At 56.5% G+C, this 27,845-nt stretch overlaps 1 protein-coding gene across 7 annotated transcripts in view; it reads right to left on the bottom strand.

Moving 5' to 3' along the window:
* The window catches only part of MROH1 (maestro heat like repeat family member 1), a 66,763-nt gene that overhangs the window by 21,957 nt on the left and 16,961 nt on the right, over positions 1–27,845 (bottom strand). For all 7 annotated transcript variants that reach the window (XM_072745939.1, XM_072745942.1, XM_072745945.1 and 4 more), the window contains exons 4-15: positions 25,659–25,790; positions 25,093–25,255; positions 24,837–24,935; positions 20,847–20,998; positions 20,194–20,334; positions 19,827–19,919; positions 15,639–15,717; positions 15,251–15,364; positions 3,364–3,437; positions 2,693–2,815; positions 577–684; positions 148–292 (exon numbers count right to left, since the gene is read on the bottom strand). In XM_072745939.1, coding sequence (XP_072602040.1) covers positions 148–292; positions 577–684; positions 2,693–2,815; positions 3,364–3,437; positions 15,251–15,364; positions 15,639–15,717; positions 19,827–19,919; positions 20,194–20,334; positions 20,847–20,998; positions 24,837–24,935; positions 25,093–25,255; positions 25,659–25,790 — 1,423 coding nt within the window. The remainder of the gene's footprint in view (positions 1–147; positions 293–576; positions 685–2,692; positions 2,816–3,363; positions 3,438–15,250; positions 15,365–15,638; positions 15,718–19,826; positions 19,920–20,193; positions 20,335–20,846; positions 20,999–24,836; positions 24,936–25,092; positions 25,256–25,658; positions 25,791–27,845) is intronic.

The following is a 27,845-nucleotide window of genomic DNA, read 5'->3' as shown; positions in this document are numbered from 1 at the left end:
AATGCTCAGGGGGCTGCCTGCCACAGGGCCCCGGCCCGGCCGCACCCTGGGTAGGGGTGTAGTTGGGTTCAGGCCTCCCGGGGAGCAAGAGGACAGGCTCGAGGATGAGATCAGCGTTAGGAAGACATGCCGGGGGCAGGGGCGCACCGTTGCCGTCGTACTGGATGAGGAAGGCATCAGCTCCCACCTCCTGCTTCTTCTGGGCCAGGTGCACGAGGCTCCGGCAGAGAGGGGTCAGCGCCCCGGTGAAGCGCGTGGGCGTGAGGAACTCAAGCAGGTACGGCCAGAGGACCTGGGGGCAGAGTCGAGGTCCATGCCCAGCACCTTGGGCGTACGGGCCACAGCAGCGGCGGCCCAGGAGCTCCCCCCCGGCATTGCAGGGACTCGGGAAGGCTTGGGGAGGTGGCCCGGCGAGCACCCCCGCCCCTGTGGCTGCCCAGCACGGGTTCAAGTCACTGGGCCACAAGGTCAGGAGGCAGCGGTCGGTCACAACGAGGCAGCCAGGGCACCGGGGGCCAGGAAGCCGGCTGTCCAGGTGAGCCCGGGCGCAGGCTGAGGGGCTGGCCACACACTCACGTCGCTCATCCTGTCCACGGTGGTGCTGACCAGGTAGAGGGTGCTGATGCTGATGGCTCGTACGCCATCCTCTGCGAGGTCCTCGCTGTCAGGCGCCAGCTTCCGAGGCTGGTGTGGGGGAGGACAGAGGGAGGAGCGCGCGTGGGCTGCTGTGGCTCTACCCTGGAGGCTCTGGGCTCTGAGGACAGAGCCCGTATGCAAACAGGCAGGCCCTTCCCAGCCCCGCGCAGAGGGGCAGCCATGACACCTGCCACCTGCCACCTGCCACCTGCCGTGGGCAGGTAACACGGGCGGCACCAAGGCTTCCCACGGAAACAGGCTCAGCCGGCCTACTTCTAGTCTCCAGAGTAACAGAAACCTCGAGCCTTCCCTGCCAGCCACGGGCTCCACCGACTCCAGAAGAAATCACCTGATCCTCGACTGTGGCAAGCTGAGCTCCATAGAAACGGGAGGGCCTTTGTGGAAATGACAGTCACCTGGGAAAACCCCCGTTTTTGACCAAGAACAGGCTGCAGCTTCTGCAGCCCAAGTCAGCAGTTTCCCTGGGGGCACCTATCGACCTGTCTGCTAAGACCGCGCTCCAAAGCCCGGCTCCCTAGGAAGGTTCCTTGCAAGAAAAGGACTCCTGATTTCTAGACGTCTGGTCTGAGCCTTCCGTTCATGCTTTGAAATACCAAAAGGCAAACCCCGAATAACAAAGAGAAATGGCAAAATGCTATGACTGGCGGAGACCCAACGCTTCTCCCTCAGAGATCAAGGTCAAGTAGAGAAAATAGGGATGGTCAGGCCTTGAATAACAAGTTACAAAGCCTGCTCTTTACGTGAACACAGAGCTCCATCCCGAACAAACAGGAACAACTTCAAATGTCTGACCATCTGTTAGGTCCACAAGAAGATCTCCAGAAACTTATTTTTTTTAATGATTTTATTTATTTAAGTAACTTCCCCCCATGGGGGCTTGAACTAAACAACCCTGAGGTCAGGAGCTGCACGTTTCGCTGACTGAACCAGCTGCGTCCTCTCTCAACAAACTCTGAAAAGCAGAAATAAACCTGGCCACATTCACAACAGACAATACGATAAAATTACGAGTCCACAACGGCCGTGAATAACTATCCACCTAGAAAGATTTTTAATATTCTAAAATAAATCTTTGAATCGCCAAATCGCCAAACCCTAGAGACGAACAGACTATGACAGAGGTCTTGATTCTGTCCAGTACGTGCCCCATGACCTAGGTGACTGTGATACGGGCCAAAGCAGCAGGGGTGAGCCTCCCCGGGCCTGTGGGAACAGCAGCAAGCTGGACCCCTCGCGAGGGCCGTTTTAGAGGCAAGGTAGCAAGCAGCATCCACTCTGCTTAATCTCTAGTGTTTCAACTTAAACACAGAGGACCCGGGTGAGGATGCGGAGATCCCTGGTCCAGGGCTGCCTCAGCTCGGAGCTGACCCGGGCAGGCAGGGTGGCTCCGTGGGCCTGCGAGACCAGGGCCGGGATGGCTCAAGGCTGCGGCGAGACCACCGACTCATGCCTGTGTTTCTGCCCTCTACCATGCTCTCCCTCAGGAGGAAACTTGGATTTGCTCAGTAACTTTTTCAATAGAAAAGCCCCAAAGAGGGACGCCTGGGTGGCACAGCAGATGAATGTCTGCCTTTGGCCAGGGCGTGATCTTGGGGTCCCAGGATCGAGTCCCATATCAGGCCCCCCGCATGGAGCCTGCTTCTCCCTCTGCCTCTGTCACTGCCTCTATCTCTTGTGTCTCTCGTGAATAAATAAATAAAATCTTAAAAAAAAAAAAAAAAAAAAACAGAAAGAAAAAGAAAAGCCCCAAAGAGAACCCCGTATCTGCGTATCTGTCCCGCCTCTCTCTTCTGAGTCCTGGGAGCTAGGGGAGGGAAGCACTAAAGCTGCGGAGGCCCCAACTCTGAAGAGAGACAAACTGAGGTCCTTGCACCCCATCCGCCCCAGCGGAGGCCCCTCCCCTCCTCTCGCTGCCCCCCTCCCCGCAGAGGCCCCGCCCCCTGGGCCCAGCTGTGCAGGTTCTGATGACCACGCCTCCTCAGAGAAGGGCTGACAGCCCCTGACCACCGGTGCATGGGTGGGGGGACCCCCTTACCTCCGACTCGGGGGGCAGGGCACACTGCTGCACGATGTACTCGACCATCGCCTCTCCTCCAGGCTGCTCCAAGTAGCCGTGGTGGGCCATGGCGCTGATCACCTGCACCACAGCCCGCTTCACCTGCCCAGGACTCAGGGAGGTCAGGAAGGGGCCTCAGAGGGAGCCCTGGACCCGCCACCGTCCAGTCGGGAGACAGGGATCTTGCTGCCCCTCTGCTGGTAGCTTTCCTGCACCCACACCTATACCACCCCTTGGTGGGCACCTGCGCCTGCCCCCATGCCCCACCTACACTTGTATCTGCTTCTGTACCTGTGCCCACACCCACCCCACTTCTTCAGCACCCCTCAGCTGCACACGTGGCCTCCTGACCGCCCTGGGGGGAAGGCCTCTTTCCCTCCGGTGCCCCCCCACACCTCCCTCCCTGCCCGGGCACTAGATTACTGGCCCTCTACCCAGTGCTTGTTCCACCGTGGGCTGCAGGACTACCGCTCCTGGGGGCTGGGACCTCTCATGGGCCATCACCCCGGCTCCACCTCCCCTCGAGGGGAGGACTCTGAATCTGGAGCTGTTGCTCTAGGTCTGGCTGTGTCAATGGTGACTTCCAGCCCCAGCCCAGCCACACGTCCTGCAGCTGCTCACAGCAGAGCTGGGGCTGGCTCACTGCCTACCTTGGTGTTGGTATCCAGAAGAGGAAGCCTCATGGAGGACAGTATAAAGGGCTTCTTAACTTCCATCTGAGGCGCTGCAAGAAATGAACAGATGGCTCAGTCTCCCCACCACAACCAAGGCTGGCCGGCCGTCCACCCCCGTGGCCCTCAGCATGGAGAGGGGACAGCACCTAAACAAAGCCCGCCCACTGCTCTCCAGGGACAAATGAGCTTTTTCCCAAAAAACATTATTTTGCCCAATAAGAAGCTGGGAGGTAGGTAATTTAGGGCACCAGGTGAAAGTGTCCCGAGTCAGGCAGAACCAGGTCTAGGGTGAGGTCTCCAACAGCGCCCCAGCACAGCGCTGACAGGCCTGGTCAGTAGGTCCAGGGGGCACCCCTCACCCAGAACCAGCAATGCTCCCCTTTGTCTCCTGATGGTAAGTGGGGGTTAGCAGTGACTCTCAGGAAGCAGTCTTGAATCAACAGGAACGAGAACAAAGACAGGGGTGCCCAGGGAGCAGGGCCCTTCAAGGAACACTGTGGGATGGTACTTTAAGATTTTATTTTTAAGTTATCTCTACACCCACTGTGGGGCTTGAACCCACAGCCCGAAGATCAAGAGCTGCTGGCTCCACTGATGGAGCCCACCGGGGGCCCCAGGGGTGACACTCTTATTCCACATGCAGCCCTGGGACAGGGTCATCCTGACCCCCCGAGGCCCCAGGGCTGCAGGAACCACACTCTGCCCTGTGGCACATGTGTGGCAGCACCAAGCACAGCACTGAGTGGCCGTGAGAAAGCTAGTGTGGGGCTCCTGACAGCAACATAAACGACAGCAGGAGATGCACACCACACACGCTGAGAAAACACGAGTCTAGACCCAACTGAGAGACAAACCACCCCTCTGATAGGATGCTGCAAAGGATCTTCATGAGCCCCCAGTGAGGAAGCAGAACAGAGCCACAGCAAGGTGGCCAAGGATGACGCTGAGACTCAGGAGGGCATAAGGAGGCCTGGACAGTGGGCAGCAAGTGGACAAGGGAAATACAACACACCCAGAGGATTCGGGTCCTCAATGCACAAGAGGATCTCAAGAAGTTGGTGAGAAAACAAAGGCAGATCAATAGAAAACCAGACAAGACCCTTGTCCAAGCCCCTGGTGCCAACAGGCAGGCAAGGCCTCCGGACCCCGCCACCTGCTGGCCAGGGAGGTGCGGGGACAGCTGCCCCAGGGGCAAAGCCACATGAGCGCAAGGCTGCCGAGCAGCAGGAACGCTCAGAGGCACGCAGCTCAGACCCGGCGGGGCGAAGCCACTGGAGCTGAGGGACCACATGACAGCGCCCAACCCAGGGCAGCCCTGCAGGGCGGGGTGACAGGCGCGGTCCAGGCTGCGGCCACCAAACATCCTGCCGAGTGAAGAAGCAGCGCCGACACATGTCCCCGACCACGGGAGCGCTTGGCGAGGGGTTGGTCACGTTTACATTCCCCAAAACGGGTCACAAAGAGCAAAGAACACAAACAACCCAATAGGAAAAGTGGCGCAGGCCGTGAGCAGGCCCAAGCACGAAGAGGAACGAAGGGACAGCAGACCAAGGCTCAGGGATGTGGGGAGCGGGCCGAGGACTGACATCCACCCAGTCCCATGCCCCTGAGGCTCAGGAGTGTGAAGGAGCGCCCCGGTCTTCCTGCCACACAGGTGACAGCACCTGTCAGGGCCTGACGACTGGCTGAGGGTGGGCGCACACCTGGCCTGCCCCCCAGGGGCTTCTGTCCTCACAGAAGGGACATAAAAGACAAGCAGACGATCAATCAGATCATCACAACTGTACTAACGTCATGAAAGGAGCAGACCAGAGGCTGAGAAACAGACCGCCAGCAGGGCACCCGGTCTAGAACAGCTCTTGTGAATGAGGCGCATCTGAGCTAAGAGCCGAAGAGCAGGGACGCGGGGGAGCGGGAGCCAGGGCAGCGGAGCGGCCGGAGCGGCCGAGCAGAGCCTGCCGCAGGGGCACACGAGGCTCCCTGCTCTCACCGCAGCGCTCGACCACCATGACCAGCACCAGGACATTCCAGGAAAATGATGGACTTCAGAGAAAAAGAAACCAGAGGAAAGAGTAAAAGCCAAGGCTCCGTAGCCTGTGTCGAATCGCAAACATCAGTCTGAGGTCCGGGTGCGCCGCTCCCTTCTGTGCAGGCAGCGGCGTTTCCCAGCTCGCACTCCTGAAAGGCCTGGAAACGGCGATCACCGAGAGGCAACGAGCACCCCTGGGCCGAGGATATTGTCTGTACGGGCAGTTTCTCACTAAGGAAAGAAATAGGGCTTTTTGGAGAAACAGCCAATTCCGGGTCGGAGGAAGGATACATAAGGTGAGCCCAGAGCACCAGCCGCCAAAGACCACAGGGGCCACATCAAAGGACTCAGACCCTGGAGAGGCTCCCACAGCCCAAAGATGATACATTTGAGCTTCGATAATGGCAATGACTGCGATGAACTGCAACCCATGAAATATGTTAAAATCCATGAACACTTAAGATTTTTTTTAAAAAAGATTTATTGATTGATTCATGAGAGACACAGAGAGAGAGAGAGAAGAAAGGCAGAGACACAGGCAGAGGGAGAAGCAGGCTCCATGCAGGGAACTGGATGCGGGACCGTGAAGCCCCTAAAAAAGAACAGTTACAGGGATGCCTGGGAGGCTCAGGGGTTGAGCATCTGCCTTAGGCTCAGGCCGTGATTCCAGGGTCCCAGGATCGAGTCCCACGTCGGGCTCCCTGCATAGAGCCTGCTTTTCCCTCTGCCTGTGTCTCTGCTTCTCTGTGTATATTTTGTGAATAAATAAAATCTTAACAAATAAAATAAAAATTACATTTAGAGGATAATAGGGAACCAATCTATTCTTGAAAAGGGACAAACAGAGCAAAAGAATCAATGATCAATCCTGCCCTCTCTACATGAGCCACAGCTGTGGGTTACGCACACAGTACATGAGGGGAGTATCTCTTTATCAAAGTGAATCAATGAAGATGAAATCAGCAAATTTGCCCCAGGCACTGATCACTGATGCAGCCAGGACCACAGTGTCATGGGCCTCCCTCGCTCTTGCCAAAGGGACGGAACTTCAGTCTGATCCCATCTCTGAATCCAGCCAAGAAACACGCTGATCCCCACCTTGAGAACAGTCGGCAGACTCAACTGTGGAGGCCCTACAGGTCCAACGGCCCAGGCGCCTCCACAGGTAGATCATGAGGGAAAGAAAAGAATGGGGGGGGGGGCTCACAATTCAGAGAAGACTTAAATACAGGGGCTCGTTGTTTGATGGGGACCGTTTCCGTTTGGCAGGACGAAGAGCGTCCAGATCAGCTGCACAATATTAATGTAAGTGAGGCCACTGAACTGTACGCCACAAAACGGTTTGGATGGTCAATTCTGTGAAGTGTACTTTATTCACCATAATAAACAAAATAGCAACACTCCAAAAAAAGAGGCTATCAATGAATAGATCAGTTTTTTACTGACCAAACTAGGACGCCTCGGGGTATACGAGTGATGAGACGCTAAGCTGTAAGGGAGTGGTTACCATGAAACCAGGACAGCTTACTCATCGGGCTCTTACTGGAACTGGACGCAGGGAAGGGGCATCCGAAGCAACACATTCAGGTCAAGAGCCCTGGTTGTAGTTTCGAAGATCCCCGTCTTAAAATGAGTCACTAAGCCCCATGTTCGTTTAGTGTGCTTTCTGCCCGTGAGCTTACAATAAAAAGATTTTTCTAATGGAGATGAACAATCCTGAGGAAGAACAGAGCTGAAGGAGGTACTCTACGAGACTCGAGGACTTCGTACGAAGACAAAAGAATTAAGACAGTGCTATTGGCGTCAGGAGGTCAGGGCAACAGAGAAGTCCCAAAATATACTAACACAGAATGCTGAATTCCTACCCCTTAGCCCCTAAGAACGTGATTTTACTTGGAAATAGGGTCACTGAAGGTATAATTAGCTATATTAGGAAGAGATCATATTGGAATAGGGTGGGCCTTTATTCTAATACCACGGCACCTGTATAAAAGGGGAACATGGACGCAGACAGGCACCCAGGGAGATGCTTGTAGAGATGAAGACAGAGGCAGAGGCCAGGGCAGGGCTGCTACTAGCCAGGGAATGCCGAGGGCTGCCAGCAGCTCCAGAAGCTAGGCCGGGGGCATGGGACAGGTTCTCCCTCACCCTGCTCACACGTTGATCTCAGACATCTACGTTCACAGTGAGACCCTGAGACGATAAATTTCTGTTGTCTAGCCCTCAGTCTGTGATGCTTTGTTAAGGCAGCCCAGCAGCCTAATACATACAGGCACCTGACTCGCTGTAAAGCGCTAACGCAAGGCAACGAGGAAAGGCCGGTCTCCGGAACAAGCAGTGCTGCAATCACTGGATGCCCATATGAAAATAATCTTTACTCCCTACATCTCGCACCATTCTCCCAAATTAACTAGAAATGAATCAAAGAAATGTGGAAATTCAACGATAAAGTTCCTAGCAGAAAACAGAATGTCTTCATGTCCTCCGGAAGGGCATAGGTTTCTCAGACACGAAGGCACCAACCACTGAGGGTGCACACCCTATCCACATGTTTCAGACAAAGAATTCCTAGACAGGACCATAATAAGAAAAAATCCAGTGTTAAAATGGGCAAAAGACTTGAACAGGAACCTCCTTCATACAAAAAGATGTCTGAAGGCCAACAGAGTAAATGAAAAGATGCTTAACCACTGTACTCATTAGAAAATTCACATTCCCTGGTGAGTCCTGTGACACAATCACCAAAACAATGAAAATTAAGAGACTGACGATGTCAAGAGCAGGCAAGGAAGCTGGAGCAGCAGACTTTCACGCATCATACGTGAGCACAGGATAGGAAGCCTACGGGAAAACCACCTGGCGTTTCTGGTAACGTTAAACATGCACCTGCCCCAAGGCCCAGAAATTTCATGCTGCACGTGCCCACCAGCTGATCTGTACGAGAACGTTCATACCAGCCTTCTCCATAACTACCCCAAGCTGGAAACAACCCACGTGTCCATCAACAGGAAAACATTTTTTTATTCACAAAACATAATTAAACATAACTCAGCAATAAGGATGAAGTGATGCACCAGATGTATAAATCTCAAACGTACAATGCTTAGGGAAAGAACACGGATGCAAGGGTCCAGGTCGCCTCTTGTAACGAACTCTTCATATGAAATCCAAGAGCACGTAGAATCAATTTACTGAAGAGAAGTCAGAAAAGTGCTTACTTCCTAGAGTAAAGGTGGCTCCTGTCTGAAAGCAAGTACAAGGACACTTTGGCTTTTGGAAACTTTCCACCGTTTGAGTAATGGTTACGTGGTTGAACGATGTATAAAATATCACCAGGTCATACACTTAGGATTTGTGCATTTTACTGAATGTGATTTGTTCTTAATATTAGAAAGGGACATTCTGAAGGAAAAAAGATGACTGGAAGCCAAAAAACTTTAAAATATTTGATACAAAAAGTATAAAAGACAGGCAAAGACAACAAAGCACACATAGGGAGTGCTAAAGAAGACTTCTGGAATAGCAGAATATTGAAATCCTATTTAGAAATCCTGAGATATGGGCAGCCCCGGTGGCACAGCGGTTTAGTGCCGCCTGCAGCCCGGGGTGTGATCCTGGAGACCTGGGATCGAGTCCCACATCAGGCTCCTTGCATGGAGCCTGCTTCTGTCTCTCCCTGTGTCTTTCTCTGTGTGTCTTTCGTGAATAAATAAATAAAATCTTAAAAAAAAAAAATCCTGAGATAAGGGGCACCTGGGTGGCTCAGATTGTGATCCCGGGATCGAGTCCCACATTGGGCTCCCCACAGGGAGCCTGTTTTTTTTCCCTCTGCTTGTGTCTCTGCCTCTTTGTGTCTCTCATGAAAAAATACAAAATCTTTAAAAAATAATAAATAAAAAACAAAAATCCTGAGATAAAATAAGATTTACAACTACATACTGAAAAGGCCTTTGACAGATCTGGGGAAAATATCACTCCCAGAACAGCCAACACAGTCAATAAAATTTCTGAATTTAGAATAAAAAAATCAACACCCTTTGGGCATCCAGGCAAACAGACCAAATCACTTGTATGGAAACTGAGACTGTCATCAGTTTTCAGTGACAATACTTGATGCTCAAGGACAGTGAAGCAAGGAAAGGAAGGAAGAGGCAAGAGCTTCCTGTGTGGCCAACCTGGTGGCAACAGCAGCACCCACCCACACGAGAAGCTTCCTGGTTCAAGATGCCAAAGAATGCAACTCTGGCCCCAACTTCTTAATCATATTACAACACTTTAATTCAAAATTCGAAGACTTCTAAAAAGAGCAGAGCCCCGGCTCAGCCCAAGCTGGATGTGCATCCCAGATCTGCCGCTCATGCTCACGCCAGGCCGGAGCCATTCCTGAACCACCCCTTCCCACCTTCGCCTACAAGCAGACAGTGATGAGGCCTTCCTGCAGGTGCCCAGGACACAGCCTGCAGGAACAGGCCCACAGACACAGCCAGCACCGGGGTCACAGCAGCAACTGTGATCAATGAGTGGGGAGAGGCGCTCTGGTCTAACCCATCCCACCAGGGGGGAGGCTGCGGTCGTTCACCCCAATGCTACACAGTGTTACATGTCCATTATGTCTCAATAAAGCAGAAGAAAAAAAGAATAAAGTCTGGTTGCCACTGAGGAAAAAACATGTTTTAAGGACTTCTGATAGATCAACAAGCTATTACTGAATTTCTCACTGCAAGCCAAACTAAGTATGTGTTTTAATTTTATGAAAACCAGAACAAGGGACACCTGGGGGAGCTCAATCCATTAAGCCTCCAACTCTTGGTTTTGGCCCAAGGTGTGATCTCAGGGTCAAGGGATCCAGTGCCATGTCAGGCTCTGCACTCCGTGGGGAGTCTGTCTCTCCCTCTCCCTCTGCCCCTCCACCTGCTTATGCATGAGCTCTCTAAAATAAAGCTTTAAAAAAAAAAAAAAGCCAGAATGGACAGGACACACATCCCCCACAATGGCTAAAGTGAAAGGCTGACAGGTGTTGGCAAAGACACAAAGCAATATTCCTCACATGCTGCTTGTGCTAATAAGGCAGGGGGTATAAACTGCGGCACAAACATTGGACAACAAAATGGTTTTACTGACTAACATTGAACACACACATACTTTATGACTCCTAAGCATACGCTCAACCATACGTGCACAGAAGAGTGTTCCCAGTGGCATGGTGCATCGTAACAGAAATCACAGGCCACGGCACTTATCACCACTAGACTGGATGGACTACAGCTTAATTCACTGGAATCCTTCACAGGAAGGAAAGTGAGTGAGCTACACTACGTGAATAAATCTCACACACAGAATACTGAGGGAAAGAGCTAAGTCACAGAGTAATTCACACGCTCAGGTCCTATCCACACCACCCGCCAGCAGGCCGGCGGGGCTCCAGGCCAGTGCCGAGTTCTCGCAGGCAAAGGTAGGGGGTCATTATGCTGAACGGTACACATGTGTGCTTTTTGTATGGGTGTTATGTTTCAAAATAAAACTAATAACGCATGGCGACAGAAGTAATTCCCTAAGGTGTACTAGAGAGGGGAAAAGTGTATTCTTGAACTGTGTCATTTGGTAAGAAAAAGTCTACTTCCTTAACAAAATACAGCAGCATTTCTTGATTAAAGCTCTCCTCACTGTAAGGATAGAGGGAATATGCCTGAATATCATAAAAGCCACATACAAAAGCCCACAGTGGACATCATCCTCAATGGGGAAGAACTGAGAGCTTTCCCCGTAAGGTCAGGAACATGACAGCAATGCCCACTCTCACCACTGTTGTTCAACATAAAAGCCCTAGCCTCAGCAATCAGACAACAAAAAGAGATAAAAGGCATTCGAACTGGCAAAGAAGAAGTCAAACTCTCCCTCTTCTCAGATGACATGATACTCTGTGTGGAAAACCCAAAGGGCTCCACCCCAGAATTGCTAGATCTCATACAGGAATTTGGCGAAGTGGCCAGATACAAAATCAATGCACAGAAATCAATTGCATTTCTATGCACTAACAGTGAGACTGAAGAAAGAAACCAAGGAATTGATCCCATTTACAATTGCACCGAAAACCATAAAATATGATTCCTTGGTTTCTTTCTTCAGTCTCACTGTTAGTGCATAGAAATGCAATTGATTTCTGTGCATTGATTTTGTATCTGGCCACTTCGCCAAATTCCTGTATGAGATCTAGCAATTCTGGGGTGGAGCCCTTTGGGTTTTCCACACAGAGTATCATGTCATCTGAGAAGAGGGAGAGTTTGACGGATCTGTACTCTGAAAACTGTAGAACGCTCCTTAAAGAAATTGAGAAAGACACTAAGAAATGGAAAAACATTCCATGTTCATGGATTGGAAGAACAAATATTGTTAAACTGTCTATGCTACCCACAGCAACCTACACGTTCACTGCAATCCCTATCAAAACCCCATCAACATTTTTCACAGAGCTGGAACAAATAATCCTAAGATTTCCTTGGAACCAGAAAAACTCCCAAATAGCCAAAGGAATGTTGAAAAAGAAAACCAAAGCTGGTGGCATCACAATGCCTGACTTCAAGCTGTCTTACAAAATTGTGATCAAGACAGTCTGGTACTGGCCCAAACAGACACGTAGATCAATGGGACAGCATAGAGAACCTAGAAATGGACCCTCAACTCTATGGCCCACTCACCTTTGACAGAGTAGGAAAGACTATCCAGGGCAGCCCCAGTGGCTCAGCAGTTTGGCACCTGCCTTCAGCCCAGGGCGTGATCCTGGGGACCCAGGATCGAGTCCCGCATCAGGCTCCCTGGATGGAGCCTGCTTCCCCCTCTGCCTGTGTCTCTGCCTCTCTCTCTTTCTCTCTCTCTCTCTCTCTCTCTCAGTGTCTCTCATGGATAAATAAATAAAACATTTAAAATTTTAAAAAAAGGAAAGACTGTCCAATGGAACAAAGAGTCTCTTCAACAAATGGTGCTGGGAACATTGGGCAGCCACGTGCAGAAGAATGAAACCGGACCATTTCCTTACACCACACACAAAAATAGACTCTAAATGGATGAGAGACCTAAATGTGAGACAGGAATCCATCAAAATCCTAGAGGAGAACACAGGCAGCAACCTCTGCGACCTCGGCCGCAGGAGCTTCTTACTAGACACGTCTCCAGAGGCAGGGGAAACAAAAGCAATAATGAACTATTGGGGCTTCACCAAGATGGAAAGCTTCGGCCCAGCAAAGGAAGCCGTGGCCAAAACCAAAAGACAAGCTACAGAATGGGGAAGGTATTTGCAAGTGTCTTATCAGATTAAGGGCTGGTATCCGAGATCTATAAAGAACGTCTCAAATGTGACACCCAAAAAACAAATGATCCAGTGAAGAAATGGGCAGAAGACACGAACAGACGTTTCTCCAAAGCAGACCTACACGTGGCCAACGGACACATGAAGAAATGCTCCACATCGCTCGGCATCAGGGAAATCAAATAGAACCACAGCGAGATCCCACCTCACACTGGCCAGAATGGCTAAAATCAGCAAGTCAGGAGACGGCAGGGGTTGGTGAGGATGAGGAGAAAGGGGCCCCCTGACCTGCTGGTGGGGATGCAGGCTGGGCAGCCGCTCTGGAGAGCAGTGTGGAGGGTCCTCAAGGGGCTGAATGTAGAGCTACCCCATGGCCCAGAAACGGCCCTACTGGGTACTTATCCACAGGACACAGACACGGTGATTCCCAGGGGCGCCTGCACCCCAACCTTTACAGCAGCAACGTCCACGAGAGTCCAAGTGTGGACAGAGCCCAGATGTCCATCGACAGATGAAGGGTAAAGACGCGGCCTATGTATACAACGGAGCATGACTCGGCCGTCAGAAGAGTGAGATCTTACCATTTGCACAGCGTGGGTGGAACTAGAGGGTATGATGCCGAGCGACATAAGTCAGTCAGAGAAACACAATTAGGCCTTGACCTCACGCATACGTGGAATTTGAGAAACAAAACAGAGGATCATGGGGGGAGGGAGGGGAAAATACAGTAAGATGAACTCAGGGAGACGAACCATGAGGGACTCATAACTCTAGGAAACCAACTGAGGGTCGCTAGAGGGGAGGCCGGGGGGACGGGGTGAGGGGGTGACGGGCACCAAGGAGGGCACGTGGCAGGATGAGCACTGGGCACTGTGTGCAGCTCGTGAATCACTGACCCCTACCTCTGGAGCTAATGATACACTATATGTCAATTTATTTATTTTTTTTTATTTGTCAATTTATTGAATTTAAATTAAAAAAAAATTGATAGATCAAGTGAAAAAAAAAAAGACTGACCAAGACTCAGATGGCAGGATAAATACTGTGTGATCTCTCCTTATATGTGGAATCTAAGAATAAAAACCTATCTATCAGCTATATGTATCTATAGAACTATGCCCACTGATACAGAGAACATATTGGTGGTTGCCAGAGGTGGAGGGCTGGGAAAAATGGTGAACTGCTTGTTTTTATTTTTTAATAAACTGAATAAAAGACATAGACATTAAAAAACAGGGATCCCTGGGTGGCGCAGCGGTTTAGCGCTGCCTTCAGCCCAGGGTGTGATCCTGGAGACCCGGGATCAAGTCCCACGTCGGGCTCCCTGCATGGAGCCTGCTTCTCCCTCTGCCTGTGTCTCTGCCTCTTTCTCTATCTCTGTGTCTCTCGTGAATAAATAAATAAAATCTTTAAGAAAAAGGAAAAAAAAAAAAGAGGACTCCTGGAGCCTAAGTGTGAGGGAGCAGGTGGGAAGGAAGGCAGTGTGCCTGGTCAAGGGAAAGAACAGAGCGTCTGGAGCACACGCCATCCCCACCTCATCCCACGGGCATCATCCCCCAATTCCATGAGGAGGTCCGTGTGCACAGGCACTGTTTGTGGCTCAGCGTTGACCTGTAGCGACCCTCCCAGGACAGGAGTCAGCGTGCTTGTTCCATGAAGGACCAATGAAATACGACTTTAGGCCTCAAGGGCCATGTGTGGTGCCACATTCTTTGCTTTTACAACCTGTTAACATGTAAAATCCATTCGGAGCTTGGGCTGCCCAACAGCAGGCTGCAGGCCAACTGTGGCCCGAGGCCGTTATGTACTGACCAAGGCTCATCAAAGAATATACACTCGGGTGTGAAAAGTGTCCAAGCTCGTTGTTGATTAAATGAGTCTTAGAAGTAGAAGCCTGAAGCCTTCCACCTGATTGTGAGGGAGTCACGAGACACACGCACATGGAAAGGTGTTCTGCAGAACGGCTGGCCTGCCCCGTTCCCAGAGGCCCACACCTGAGGCAGGTACCTCTAACTGGACACCCCGGGGGCAGCTGTGACAATGCATGATGCAGCTGAGCCACTGAGCCGGGAGCAAGCACTGAACACCCGGCCGGGGGTAGGGACGCAGCTTCCCAGCGTCTCCAGTCACCTATCAAAGGCAAATGTCTACGACAGGCATTCACTAGTGGGCAGAAAGGTGTTTTTCAAAAAGTTTGAAATTTTACAAAATAGAAAGTGGGGAAAAATACTTTTAAGAATGTGTCGGAGCAAAGGGGCACCTGGGTGGCTCAGCTGGTTGAGCGTCTGACTCTTGGTTTTCGCTAAGGTCATGATGTCAGTCCTGGGATCGAGCTCCATGTCAGGCTCCACACTCAGCAAGGAGTTGGTTTGTTCCTCTCCCCCACCCCATGTCTCCCTCTCTCTCAAACAAATAAAATCTTTAGGGAAAAAAGGGGTGGGGGGAGAAACAATGAGAGCAAGATGGTCCTTCCACCTAAAAGATGGACAGTATCTGCCTTTTCCAGGCCCTGCCTCCCACCGGACGCTCACCAGCCGAATTGATGACGTGCCTCAGGACCTGCAGGGTGCCCACGCGGGTCCTCTCATTGCTGGCGTCTAGCTTGGGCAGGAGGAAGGCCAGCAGGCGGTCAGGTGCACAGCAAGCTGCAGGATGACGCACATTATTTGTAATAATCTTCGCTCCCTGCTTGATGTCAGCGCGTGCAAGCCTCAGGGGCTGGGCAGGATAACACCCGGGGCTGCAGCCCGGCCAGGCCTCCGCTCCACACAGACCCAGGGACAGGGAGACAAAGAAGCCTCCTCACCTCCAACCCATGACCAAAGCTGCCACCCTGCACAGCAGCGGTCCACAGGCCCCCACGGCGAGCAGACCCGCGCGTCCACAGATGGTCCTGCACGGGGGCTGCAGCCTGCTTACCCAGCACAGTGAAGCAGCGCAGCACCTCCTTTTGGTTGCTCACCACCAGGGGGCTGGACGACTCCACAGGCACGCAGATCTGGTCCAAGGGACAGAAGATGGACAACAGTTACAGGGGGGTATGCTGCCTCCCAGGGCCCGAGCAGCCTGGAAGGACACACGCTCCTGCGGACATGGGGCCCCCACAATGACCATCCAGGCCTCGTGGCTTCTACACCCACCACGCAGGCAGCACAGCCTGCAGGTGGAGGCCACTCCAGCAATTCCAGTGGGGCGACACAGAAGCACGTGCCCTGTGGTTAGAGGCTGCTGCGGTACCCGGGCCTACGCCCCTGTGGCAGGGGAGGGCGGGGAGGGGAGCGGGGGCACACTCTGCCCTTCCCACCAGCAGCCAGGAGACAGCTTCACACTTCCTTTGGGTACAGACTAGAAACCACTAGCTCTAAAACATAGAAAGTCCTGGAAACGGAAACACCTAGTGCTGATTCATTCAAAATCGTAAAAAAAAAAAAAAAAAAAAAAAAAAAAAAGTGGCATCGGTTAAAATAAAAACTGAAGCTGTGGGCAGGTGTCTCCCGGGTCTGCTGTTCCTCCGCGGTGACACGGAGCCCCACACCCTCGGGGGGGCTGAGGCTCTGAGGTGGCGACCCAGGCCCTACACCCCCTGTCCCAGGGGCATGGCCACGACGCCAGTACCGGGCACAGTCCTGTGCTTCAGTACAACCCGTCTTAGGAAGCACCAGAGGCGGTCAGCAGCAGAGTGAGTCCCGAAGCCGGACCCTGCTGGCTCTCAGAGGACAGGGGAGCGGGCGCTGCAGGCACTGGCCCAGGCTCCACTCCTGGTTTTTCCCGCCGTAAAGACCTGAGCTGCTCGTGAAGGGCACTGCAGCGGGCTCTCACTCCGGGGGACACGCAGCAGCCCCGCGGACCCAGCCCCGCGGCCAGAAACTGAGGCCTCCAGCCAACAGCCCCACGAGGACACCCTGGCGGAAGCAGCCCCCAGCCCTGGCCGAGCCTTCAGACTGTCAGCACGCGAGACCCCAAGCCAGGGCCACGCGCTGAGCTGCGCCTGGATCCCGCACCCACAGTGGCTGTGAAATGACAAATGGCTGCCATTAGGTGCCAAGTTCCAGAACAATCAGTTGCACGGCAAGAGATAACTAACGCGAGTGGGCAGTCATCTGCAGAGAAGAAAAAATTGGATTCTCACTCATGGTTTCCCTAAAATAAGTTCCAGGTAGGTTAAAGAAGAAAAGTATATTGGGTAATAGGAGATCTGAAAACCAGTTTGCAGAAATCAAAAGGCTCCTCTAGATGTAACGGAACCTACGCCACCACACTAAAGACGTACACGGGGGCGAAAGCGTTGGGTGATTCCGGTGGCAGAGAGCGGCACCAGGCGGGGGCAGGGGCGGGCAGCCCGGGGACAGATCTCAGCCGCTCTTCCAGCCCTCGGGCCCTCTCCTGCCGTCGCCTGGCAGATGTCGTGCTACTGTCACTCCTGTGACAGGCAACCTGCCTGACTTTACTCCTAGCTCTCACGTTCACGGACTGATTCCATTTGCAGCAGGTGGATTTCTAGCCGAGGGAAGCCCTCCTGCAAACGACTGATACTGAGGACTGTGTCCTGGACTGTGTCAAGTACTGTGCCCAGGACTGTGCCCGGTACTGTGACCAGGACTGTGGCCGGTACTGTGCCCAGGACTGTGCCCGGTACTGTGACCAGGACTGTGCCCAGGACTGTGCCCAGTACTGTGCCCTAGACTGTGCCCAGTACTGTGCCAAGTACTGTGACCAGGACTGTGCCCAGGACTGTGCCCTAGACTGTGCCCAGTACTGTGCCAAGTACTGTGACCAGGACTGTGCCCGGTACTGTGCCCAGGACTGTGTCCTGGACTGTGCCAAGTACTGTGACCAGGACTGTGCCCGGTACTGTGACCAGGACTGTGCCCAGGACTGTGTCCTGGACTGTGTCAAGTACTGTGCCCAGGACTGTGGCCGGTACTGTGCCCAGGACTGTGGCCAGTACTGTGCCCAGGACTGTGCCCGGTACTGTGCCCAGGACTGTGCCCGGTACTGTGACCAGGACTGTGCCCAGGACTGTGCCCGGCACTCTGTCCTGGACTGTACCAAGTACTGTGACCAGGATTGTGCCCGGTACTGTGTCCTAGACTGTGCCAAGTACTGTGACCAGGACTGTGCCCAGTACTGTGCCCAGGACTGTGCCCGGCACTCTGTCCTGGACTGTGCCAAGTACTGTGACCAGGACTGTGCCCGGTACTGTGACCAGGACTGTGCCCAGGACTGTGTCCTGGACTGTGTCAAGTACTGTGCCCAGGACTGTGGCCGGTACTGTGCCCAGGACTGTGGCCAGTACTGTGCCCAGGACTGTGCCCGGTACTGTGCCCAGGACTGTGCCCGGTACTGTGACCAGGACTGTGCCCAGGACTGTGCCCAGTACTGTGCCCAGGACTGTGCCCGGCACTGTGTCCTGGACTGTGCCAAGTACCGTGACCAGGACTGTGCCTGGTACTGTGTCCTAGACTGTGCCAAGTACTGTGACCAGGACTGTGCCCAGGACTGTGCCCGGCACTCTGTCCTGGACTGTACCAAGTACTGTGACCAGGATTGTGCCCGGTACTGTGTCCTAGACTGTGCCAAGTACTGTGACCAGGACTGTGCCCAGTACTGTGCCCAGGACTGTGCCCGGCACTCTGTCCTGGACTGTACCAAGTACTGTGACCAGGATTGTGCCCGGTACTGTGTCCTAGACTGTGCCAAGTACTGTGACCAGGACTGTGCCAGGTACTGTGACCAGGACTGTGCCCGGTACTGTGACCAGGACTGTGCCTGGTACTGTGCCAGGTACTGTGCCCGGGACTGTGCCCAGGCCAAGCACGGCAGAGAGGACCCGCAGCCCTAGTGGTGGAGGCCGGCCACAGGCAGGACGCGTCCCAGGGAGAAATGGGGCAGGGCGGGCAGCGGGCAGGCCAGGGCGGCCTACAAGGGCTCACGCCTGCCCTCCCCACCTCTCCCACAGACCTAGCCCGGGGCCCCCAGCAGGGAAAGGGGAGCCTTTCCCTCCAGGCCCAGGGAACACGCTATGTCCGCTCACCAGGAGCTGGGGGCTCTCACGGGTTAAAGACACTCGTCCCGGACCCGCAGACCCCCAGACCCGCGCTGCTGTGACTGTTACTGATAAGCAGGTGTTGAACGTCACTGTCACCAGCAGCTCCTTCCGCATCCCTGAGTCCGGCTCCTGTCCCTGAGGTGCTGCCGAGGGTGCGTCATGCCGGCTTCTCAGGCCGTCCTTCTGGGGTGGGGGATGCGGGGTCGGCCAGCTCTGGGGCCCACCCACACCACAGACAGGCTTTCCCCTAAGCTGGGCTGCTGACAGCTCGGGGGGCAGCTCTGAACCTTCGCCTGATCCCCAAACCATGGGTGGGATACAACGGGGAGACCTCCACCCCGGAGCCGCGCGCCCTGGGGGGTGGCTACCCGCACCTGCCTGCTGGCCCAGCTCAGCGCTCCAGGTCTCCTGCCAAGCTTGACACTTTTATCTTCTTAGGGATCTACCCACCTCACTGCTCCTCCAGCTCCTCCAGGGGCGCAGTGCTGGCTGGGGGCCCCGTGGGGCGGGCAGACCACCGCGGGAGGGCCCCCGGGGCCAGGAGACCCCCGCCTCTCCCCCGCGCCTCTTGTGCCCTCTCCAGGACTCGCTCCTGCCACTGCACACCTGCCCCCGTGTTCCTGTGACCTCCACAGCTCGCAGGCCCACTGAAGCCGGCTCAGTGGACCCCTCCCTCGCAGGCACCTGCCCCCCAGCAGCCCCAGATCTCCTCTGCTCTGTCTGCCTGCTCCCCGCCCTCTGGACCCACAGCCAGTGCAGACCCCAGGCCATCTCAGGCCTCTGGCCCTGGAGCCACCCATCCCTGCCGGGGCAGGAGCTCCATAGCAGGGGCCACGCCCAGGACCCAGGGACCACCCTTGCTACAGCACCACTAGGCTGGACAGCCCACCCCACTCCTGCTCCCTGCCAGCCTCAGCAGGCACCTGCACCAAGACCTGGCGACAGGCAGCACCCCGACCTGCCCCTGTCATGGCAGCCGTGCTGCAATGTGGCCCCAGCCCGGGAGCCCAGCCTGCCCCACCACAGGAGCCCCCATCCCCATCTCCTGCGCGTCCTACCTGAGCATGCAGAGCAGCCAGGAGCAAGTCCAGCTGGGCCTCCAGCGTGCGGCTGCCCACAACCACCGCAGCCTCAAGGATCTGACCCAGGCTCTGCTCAAGCAGGGAGGAGACAGGCCGTCATACCTCTCCCAGGCTCCAGTCCCACCCCCTGGCTGCAGAGACCCCACCTCAGGGCTCAGATAAGGGAGCCCTACCGCCACGTCAGCAATTTAGAGAGGAGGGGAAGACTCAGGACAGGGGGCCGTGGACCCCAGGCACCACGGAGTCCAGCAGCACCCTCTGAGCCACCCTTCCTCCCATCTGACCCGGGTGGGGACGGGCCGGTGGACAGAGCTCTGCATAGGCACACCACGCAGGAGCACACCTTGGACACGTGGAAGGCCTCTGCGTGCTTCCTGTAGAGGGCCACGACTCCGGGCAGGAGCTTGGGGAGCTGCTCCTCCAGCTTCTCGCTTGGGAGCAGGTGGCTCATGGGCCCCAGGGCCTCCACCACAGCGAGCCGGAGCTGACAGGAAGAGTGACACGGTGCTCGGGCCCAGACCACTGACCCGAACCGAGGCCCAAGGCCCATTCGCCAAGAACCCAGGGGCCCAAGTGAGAAAACCCACGTTACCATGTGACCAGGGGGTCCTCAAGGGGTCCAAGGGAAGAGAGGTCAGTCACCATGACCATGGCCAGGCTCTGGACAGCAGAAGGCCAGCGAGGCCATGAAGGAAACACCACGGGGCACCCACCAGGCCCCAGCCCCCTCCCCCACGGGCAGTGCAGGAGGGAGCCTCCAGGCAGGCTGGGGCAGAGCAGAAAACAAAACAGATGCCACGGAGCCCTGGCACAGGGCACCTCCAATCCCCGCGGAAACCCCCACCTCCTGAGCTGGCAGCGGGGAAGCAGGGGACAGCTGGCTCCACCCCCACCCCCCACCCCGGCCAACCCCCTCCCCCAAAGCCTAAAGCACGGGAGGCGGGGCGGGGGCAGCAAGGTGAGACCACGCTTCCCTGCACACCCAAGAGGCGCTACCTTGGCTTCGCGGCTCTGCATCCAGTGGTTAAAGAGGACGTCGTACGCACTGAAGATGTCGGAGGCGAAGGTGTCCTTCCTGACCGTGGGGTCTGGGGCTTGGTCCAGGTTGGCCAGATACTCCAGGGTGCTCTCGCTGAAGCGCTGCAGAGCTGTCACAGGGGCGAGTGGCTGCAGGCCGCTGGCCACACACACTCAATGCTAACACTACACCGGCATCCTGCCCCTTCTCGCGCCCCCAGAAACCTGCAAGACACCTTCCCAAGAACAGGTGCCAAGTGCAGGACTTCGGGATGACAGCGGGGTTATGAACAGTGGGGTGAACAGCACCCCCCCACATCCATGTCCTTCCAGAACCTCAGAAGGTGACCTTTTTTGGAAAGAGGAGGTTTGCAGGTGTAACTACTTAAGATGTGGTCATGGTGGGACTGGGGGGCCTAACTCCTACGTGACTGGGTCCCTAGAAGGGAACACAGACCCACAGACAGCAGTGTGACAGCAGGACACAGACTGGGGCCCAGACGGCACGGACGCTGGGGCGGTGGGGACAGGGAACAGACTCCCTCTGAGCCCCCAAGAAACCAACCCTGGGCACAGCTGGACCTCGGACTTCCAGCCTCTAGAATCATGAGAATACTTTTCTTTTCTTCTGTTTTTTTTTTTTAAGATTTGAAGTAATCCCTACACCAACGTGGGGCTCAAACTCACAACCCTGAGACCAAGAGTCGCGCGCCCCACTGAGCCGCCGGGTGGCCACGTTTCTCTGCCTTAAGTGCCCCGACTTGTGGTGCTGCGTTACGGCAGCCCTAGGAAGCCAGCGCAGGGACCCACGGCCCCGGAACGCCACTCTCGCCAGCGGGCCCACCTCACCCCTCACAGACGGACGCAGAAGCCGCACACTTTGCGAGGGTCGCTGCGTCCAGGCTGGGGTAGGGCAGGCCTGAGACAGCGAGCTGTGTCTGTGACAGCGACTGCGTTTGTGGACATCCGGGGGGGCAAGCCCAGGCACAGCTGAAGACCTACGCGTGGGCAAGGCTGAACCCCGGGTCAAGCGAGGGGCCGACGCTGGGGCCCTGTCGCGCCGCCCGAGCCTCCTGGGGAGGGGACCACACCCGCGTACGGCACCGCGGAGGCAGGCCCGGCGGCCCTGGTCCAGCACAGCGCTCACACGGCCCGCTCGCCCGGCCAACGTCTCAGCGAGGGCTCCCCAGGCAACAAGACTAAGCCTGACCCCGACGTGTACACGAGGGCAGTCACAGGGGTTCCCAGGAGAGAGAATTTAAAGAGATTTCAGAAGAAAACCACCTCCTGGGGCCCTTGTGTGTCACCGCGGCAGGCAGCCTCGCCTCCAGCAGAGCACCAGGAGGCCTCGCGCCCCAGCAGCCACGCGCTGTGCCACCTGGGCAGGCCCAGACCCGCCCTCGTCCTCCCTTGCCTCTCCGAGCTCTGTAATCAGGATGTGGTCACGCTCAACGGCGTCCTTGGCATCTCGGGGTGAATTTGTTCAGGGTAAGAGACCCCTGTACTGCTGGAAGCAGAAGTCGACCTCTCCGCTGCGTGACGGGCTTGTCAGCTTTCATCCGTTACGCACACAGGTAGCGGGTCTAGGAGCCAAGCTCATGTTCCGTCCCCAGCCTCCAGCAGCAAGTGCTGTGGTGGATCTTGGTCTTGCTGACGCAGGCTCTGCCCCCCGCCCCCCACGGCCAGGGCACCAGCTTTGCACTCCCGTCATTGTTTTACCTCCAAGTCTCCCTGGCTCTCCAGGCAGGGTCACTAATGCCACCTCTGCGCGTCCTGCCAGCATCCTGGGCCTCCCTCGGACACGCCCCCAGGGACCCCGCACCCTCCCCCTACTCAAACAGCACCCAGGCAGGCCTGGCCACTTCCATCAGTTCGTGGCGCCCTCCCTGGCGCAGGAGCAGGGGCCGTCCCACTTCCTCAGTGTCCTCTGGGACCATTTCCCCCACAAAAGCATCTTGGTGTGGGTGCTCGGAGGACCTTCCCCCTGGAACCCCCAGCTCCGGGGCACGGCTGGGGACGCCACGGCTCTTCACCCACTTGCTCCGTTCATTCTTTCCAGGGTGTCTGCTGTTCAAACGCAACTTCATGCCAATCCTTCCTTCTCTATTTTCCATATGTTTGTATTTTGCTCTATTTTCTGGGGGATTTCCTCAACCTTCTCTTCCATTTCTGGTTGCCATCTGTTGTCATGTTTCTAACCCCGAAAAGCTCAGCTGTGCTCCCTGAAAGGAGCTGCCTCGTGGCGACATGCTCTGCTGTCCCCCCTCAGCTCCCTGAGGGATTGCTCACGCCTTCTCTCCCCTGCCCGCTCCCCACAGGCCCACGGCTGTTCACGTGGCTGCTGCTCCTCTCCGAGACTCTCCTCACAGGCACTCATCTGGGGCTGCTGCTGCTGGGGGGACACACCTGGCCGTCTGGGGGAGGCCAAATCCACCTCTGGCGTCCCAGCTCTTCCCCCGCCAGGCCGCAGGGTCCTAGGAACTCAACCAGTGAGGACCTCCAAGCGTGCACTAGATCCTGTCCTTGGCCCGGTGCCTCCGTCCTCGGCTGCACCAGGGCCCTCCCTACAGTGGCCACAGACCCACTCCTCGTGCTTGCGGGCCCCCCACGGCAGCAGGAGGGGCCATTCTCCCGTCCTCCCGTCCGTCAAACCCAAACCAGGCAGGACTGCGGTTTGTGGCAAGGAGCACCCACCCTGCCATGAGGACGTCCCACAGTGGGCGTGCGCTGCTGAGACCCACTGGCTTCACACACGAAGGAAGACCAGCCGTAGCGAATGGTGTCAGGGGCACTAGGCCCGTGAAGGGGCAGGAGTAGGTTCCTCAGCGTGGCAGTGCAGCCTCGGCAGCTGCAGCTTCTGGGTCCCTCCCGAGGAGCCACATGGGCGGCCGGCGACGGGGCCTCGGCTGGGCCATGGGGCTCTCCTTGATCCCCCTGCAGCCCGGGTGCACCCAGACCTAGGTGGCCCCCCAGCCCTCCTGCCTTGTTTCCTGCGCCTGTGAGTATATAGCAGAGGCTCAAGCCCATGCAGCCCACGCGGTCTGTCCCTCTGCGTCCCGCTCTGCATCCCAGCTCTGGGGACGTCCCAGATCAGCTGCCCCGGGAGCCTGTCACAAACTCCCTGTTCAGCCAGAACTAGGTCAAGGAGGGGCTCTGTGTCCAACCGCGGGAGGGGCCATCACCCGCAGCAGGAGGAGCCTATGAGGAGGCAGGAGAGCCCATGGCGGGGACAGTGAGAAGGGGGTGGCAGCAGCTGGAGGCCCTCCCGGGGCCCCAGGGCCCACAGCTCCAGGCCTGCCTCCAGAGCTCCCAGGTGTGCACAGGCTGGCAGCCCAGCACACAAGGGGCAGCAGCAGGGCAAGGCCTCAGCTGAGCTCTGGTGGCCCTGACCCTACCCCCTGTCTAGGACCCTCCTGACCAGAGTCCTGTTCTCAGGGTCCCAGCTGCCCCAGGGCCCCCCCACCCCTTCGGCACCGGAGTCGGCAGTGCTGCTGACGAAGGGTAAGGGCAGGCTGGTGGCTGCTGAGGGAGCCCCCCGCACCCCTCTGCGTCTCAGGAGCCTCTGCTCCCCTCCCCCAGGAAAGCCTCCCTTTCCACCGAGGGCACGCCCCCTGGTGCCATCCCTTGCCCGGGCACCCAGAGGGAAGCAGACTCAGGAGGAAGGAGAGCAAGTGGCCCCGCTGGAGACACCGGGCACTGAGCAGGGAGAAAAATGAGAAGTCTCTGGGCCATGGGGAGGCGTCTTTCCGCACCGCCACTAGTGCCCAGGCCGAGGAAGCACACTGCAGAGCAGAGAGGTCCCACCAGCAGCCCAGCAAGCATAGGCCGCCCACGGCTCCGCCCTCACCGTGAGTGCTCAGCCCCCTCTCGCAGCCTGCACTCGTGACCCTCCGCAAAGACCCAGGGGAGGGCAGGCAGCTCCCAACCCCTCCCCGGAGACCGCGCCCGCCCTCAGGGAACCCATCTTACCACAACAGAAGGCTACCCTCATCGTATCGTGCTTGGCCATGCCCAGCATGGGCAGCATGGTGCTCAGGATGGACGTCAGGAAGGGAACCATGCCGAACACTGTGAAGAGGGGGCAGGTGACCGAGGCACCCGCCTATCCTGGCCTGGCCTCCGTGCACCCCCTGCGTCCAGGGTCAGGCAGAGGGTGCCTGGGCCACGTAGCCTGGGGCAAGGTGTGGAGAGGCCCTCCCGGCTCCTCCGGGATGCAGGTACGTACCATTGGAAGCCGCAAGGTTGGCGAGGGTCTGCACGACATAGTAGTGGGGCAGGGCGCCGGGCTGGAACTTGCTCAGCACTTCCTCCATCACCTTGCCGATGAACCGCTTCCCAACAGCCACCAGGACATTGCTGGCGGCCTGCTGCCAGTCGCAAACCAATTCCTGTCCCCCCACCCCAAAACCTGCACTGATGGCCTGACCGAGCAAAGGAGACAGGACCTCACCCTCTCACAGCAAGAGAGGCAACAATGAGACCTTCTGCCCTGTTTTCAGGCTCTCCCAAGGCCTCCCCAGGCCAGGAGCAGGGCAAGGGCAGTGCCTCCCCCAAGAGCCCAGCACCACCCCGGACGCTGGGATGCAGGCACTGGTGCCCTTGTTTGCCCTGAGAGCTTAGGAACTGTGCTCTGCCTCAGTTCCACTGCTGAAGTCATGGGCGGCCCTCCCTTCGCCAGCAGGGCAGTAGGTGTGTAGGAGGGAGGGCCCAGCCCCAGACAGCCACACACAGACCCGTTTTCTTAATGCACTTGGGTAGAAAGTTCTAGTAAAGAAACTTCCCTCCCCCTACCTTCGCCCGGGTCATCTCACTGGAGGCCAGGAGGATGACGGCCCTGGCCACGTCTTTGTCCAGCTCGCTGATGTGACCGCTCACGACTGTCTCCATGGCCCTCAGGATCATCGTCCGGTAAGGATGTGCCAACTGAGCAGAGAAACCACTGAGGAAGATCCTGGAAGCTGAGCCCAGCACCCAGGCACCCTGCCGACCCCTCCTGCTGTCTACAAGGGCTCCTGAGAACAAATCACCCTGGCTGCCCAACAGGAGGAAAGGAGCACAGCTGACCGTTCCCCGCACCCCCAGAACCTCGGTGCCTCGTACAGAAAAGGGCCGTGATCGGGTGGGCCCAGATCGTCAGCAGCGCCACAAGCGCTCCATGCAGGACCCAGGATGAGCCGATGTAGACCCCCCCGTGGCCAGGGTCTCTGGCCAGAAGCTCCCCTGCCCCAAGAGGCCCTATCACCAGGAATTCTTCTGGCCCTGCACGTGCCTGTCAGGGGACACAACCTGCTGGGTCCTCTCACTCCAGGCCCTCCCCCCACTCAGGGGCCCTTCCCACCCCCAAGCCCCTCCCCAACCCCCCACCCCGGGGGATCGTCCGTCACCCCCTGCCAAGCAAGCACAAGCATGCCCGAGTGTCCTGAGACTACAACATAAGAGCACGGCACTGCCCGGCCCCGGCCCCACACGGCCACCACCCAGGCTCTCTCTGTGGCTCCGGGGGCGGGGGGGGGGGGGGGGGGCCCGCTGGCCTCGCCCCCGAGTGAACCCTGCACAGGTCATGCCACCAGCCACAGCCCTCAGCAGCACCCTGCCACCGTGACCCCACCTGCCACTCATCCTCTCTTTAACTGAGGACTGGTGAAGCTGCAGGTGGGGGGCCAGGGGCTGGGTGGCAGGCCGGGCCATCGGCTCAATGATAGTGCCCACCCGGTCCCGGGGAAGGAGCCCCCAGGTCTCAGAGTCTGGAGGACAGGGCAAGAGAGTCGCAGGAGGCAGGGAAGACCGAAGCTGGCCTTACCCTGAGGGCCCCCGCCTCCAGGAATGGAGCAGCCAGGTTGGGGGGCACACTGTGTGCAGCAGGTGCCGCGCCCGAGCTGGGTCAGGACCAAGCTTGTGCGCCAGAGAAACGCAGCCGACGCCGACAGCAGGGGTGACGGCCCACGGCACGGCTCAGCCAGGCCAGGGCTCCCTCCCACGGAAGCCAGAGAGCCCTGGCCACACCACACCACGCCCACAGACCAGCAGGATTTTTGTTCCTGAAAAAAGCCAACACCCGACATAAACATCTCTAGATACATGAACAGATCACGGGAAACCTGCCCTGGTTTTCTGGGCCAAAGCTCGTCTTCGGTTTTGTCCTGATAATAAATGTTGTCAAAACTCCTCTGACCGCTCATGCGAGGGTTTACTTGACCCTATTCCATTGGTCTGTGTGTCTGTCTCTAGCTGGTCTGTACCACTGTTTGACCCCAGCAGCTCTCTAGTAAGTTTTGAAGTCGAGAAGTGAGCCCCTCCGGCCTTGTTCTCTGTCAGCACTGCCTGGGTAATATCTGGGGCCCCGTGAGATTGCACATGAATTTGAGGACAGCGTTTTCTACTTCCGCAAAAAAAAGAAAAAAAAAATCCTCACTGAAATTTTGATAGGGACTGCTCATTATTTGATAATTTGATAGAGCTGCTTATTTTTAAAGAAAAGGGTTTTTCCCCATTTTCCATTGCTCTGCAAAGTTCAATGGGCAGAAGAGCAGTCACATCAGAGCGAGGTGTAGGTGACGTTCCCTGACGAGGTTCCGTGGGCCTCAGCAGGCTCGGCACGCACAGGGGTAACGCCACAGCCCTCTGGGTCACTCTAGCACGGCGGGATCCGAACTGGGACAGACAAGGGGCAGCGCACAGGCTCGCCTGCTGCCGATACAGGCCTGGGGCAGGTGTGGGCCCAGCCTTGGCCACGGGACACAAAGCTCAGTCACCACATGGTCCCCGTGCAGCCACCTCAGGTCCCGGCCTGAGTGTGTAGAAGCTGCTCACTTAAGCAGACTGGGATTGTAACCCCAGCAGAATAACTAACTGCACCAGAGAAATTCTCTGCTCCAGCTGCAACCGTGTCCCATGTCACTCTGTTCTGATGTCAGGATCAAAGTCCCTTACGTGACTGGGGAATCCGTTCCACTCCTAACGGAGGGAGTGGGTTCACAT

This window comes from Vulpes vulpes, unplaced genomic scaffold, assembly GCF_048418805.1.
Source record: "Vulpes vulpes isolate BD-2025 unplaced genomic scaffold, VulVul3 u000000671, whole genome shotgun sequence".
Classification (NCBI taxonomy): domain Eukaryota; kingdom Metazoa; phylum Chordata; class Mammalia; order Carnivora; family Canidae; genus Vulpes; species Vulpes vulpes.
This window is presented reverse-complemented; position numbering and strand designations above follow the sequence as displayed.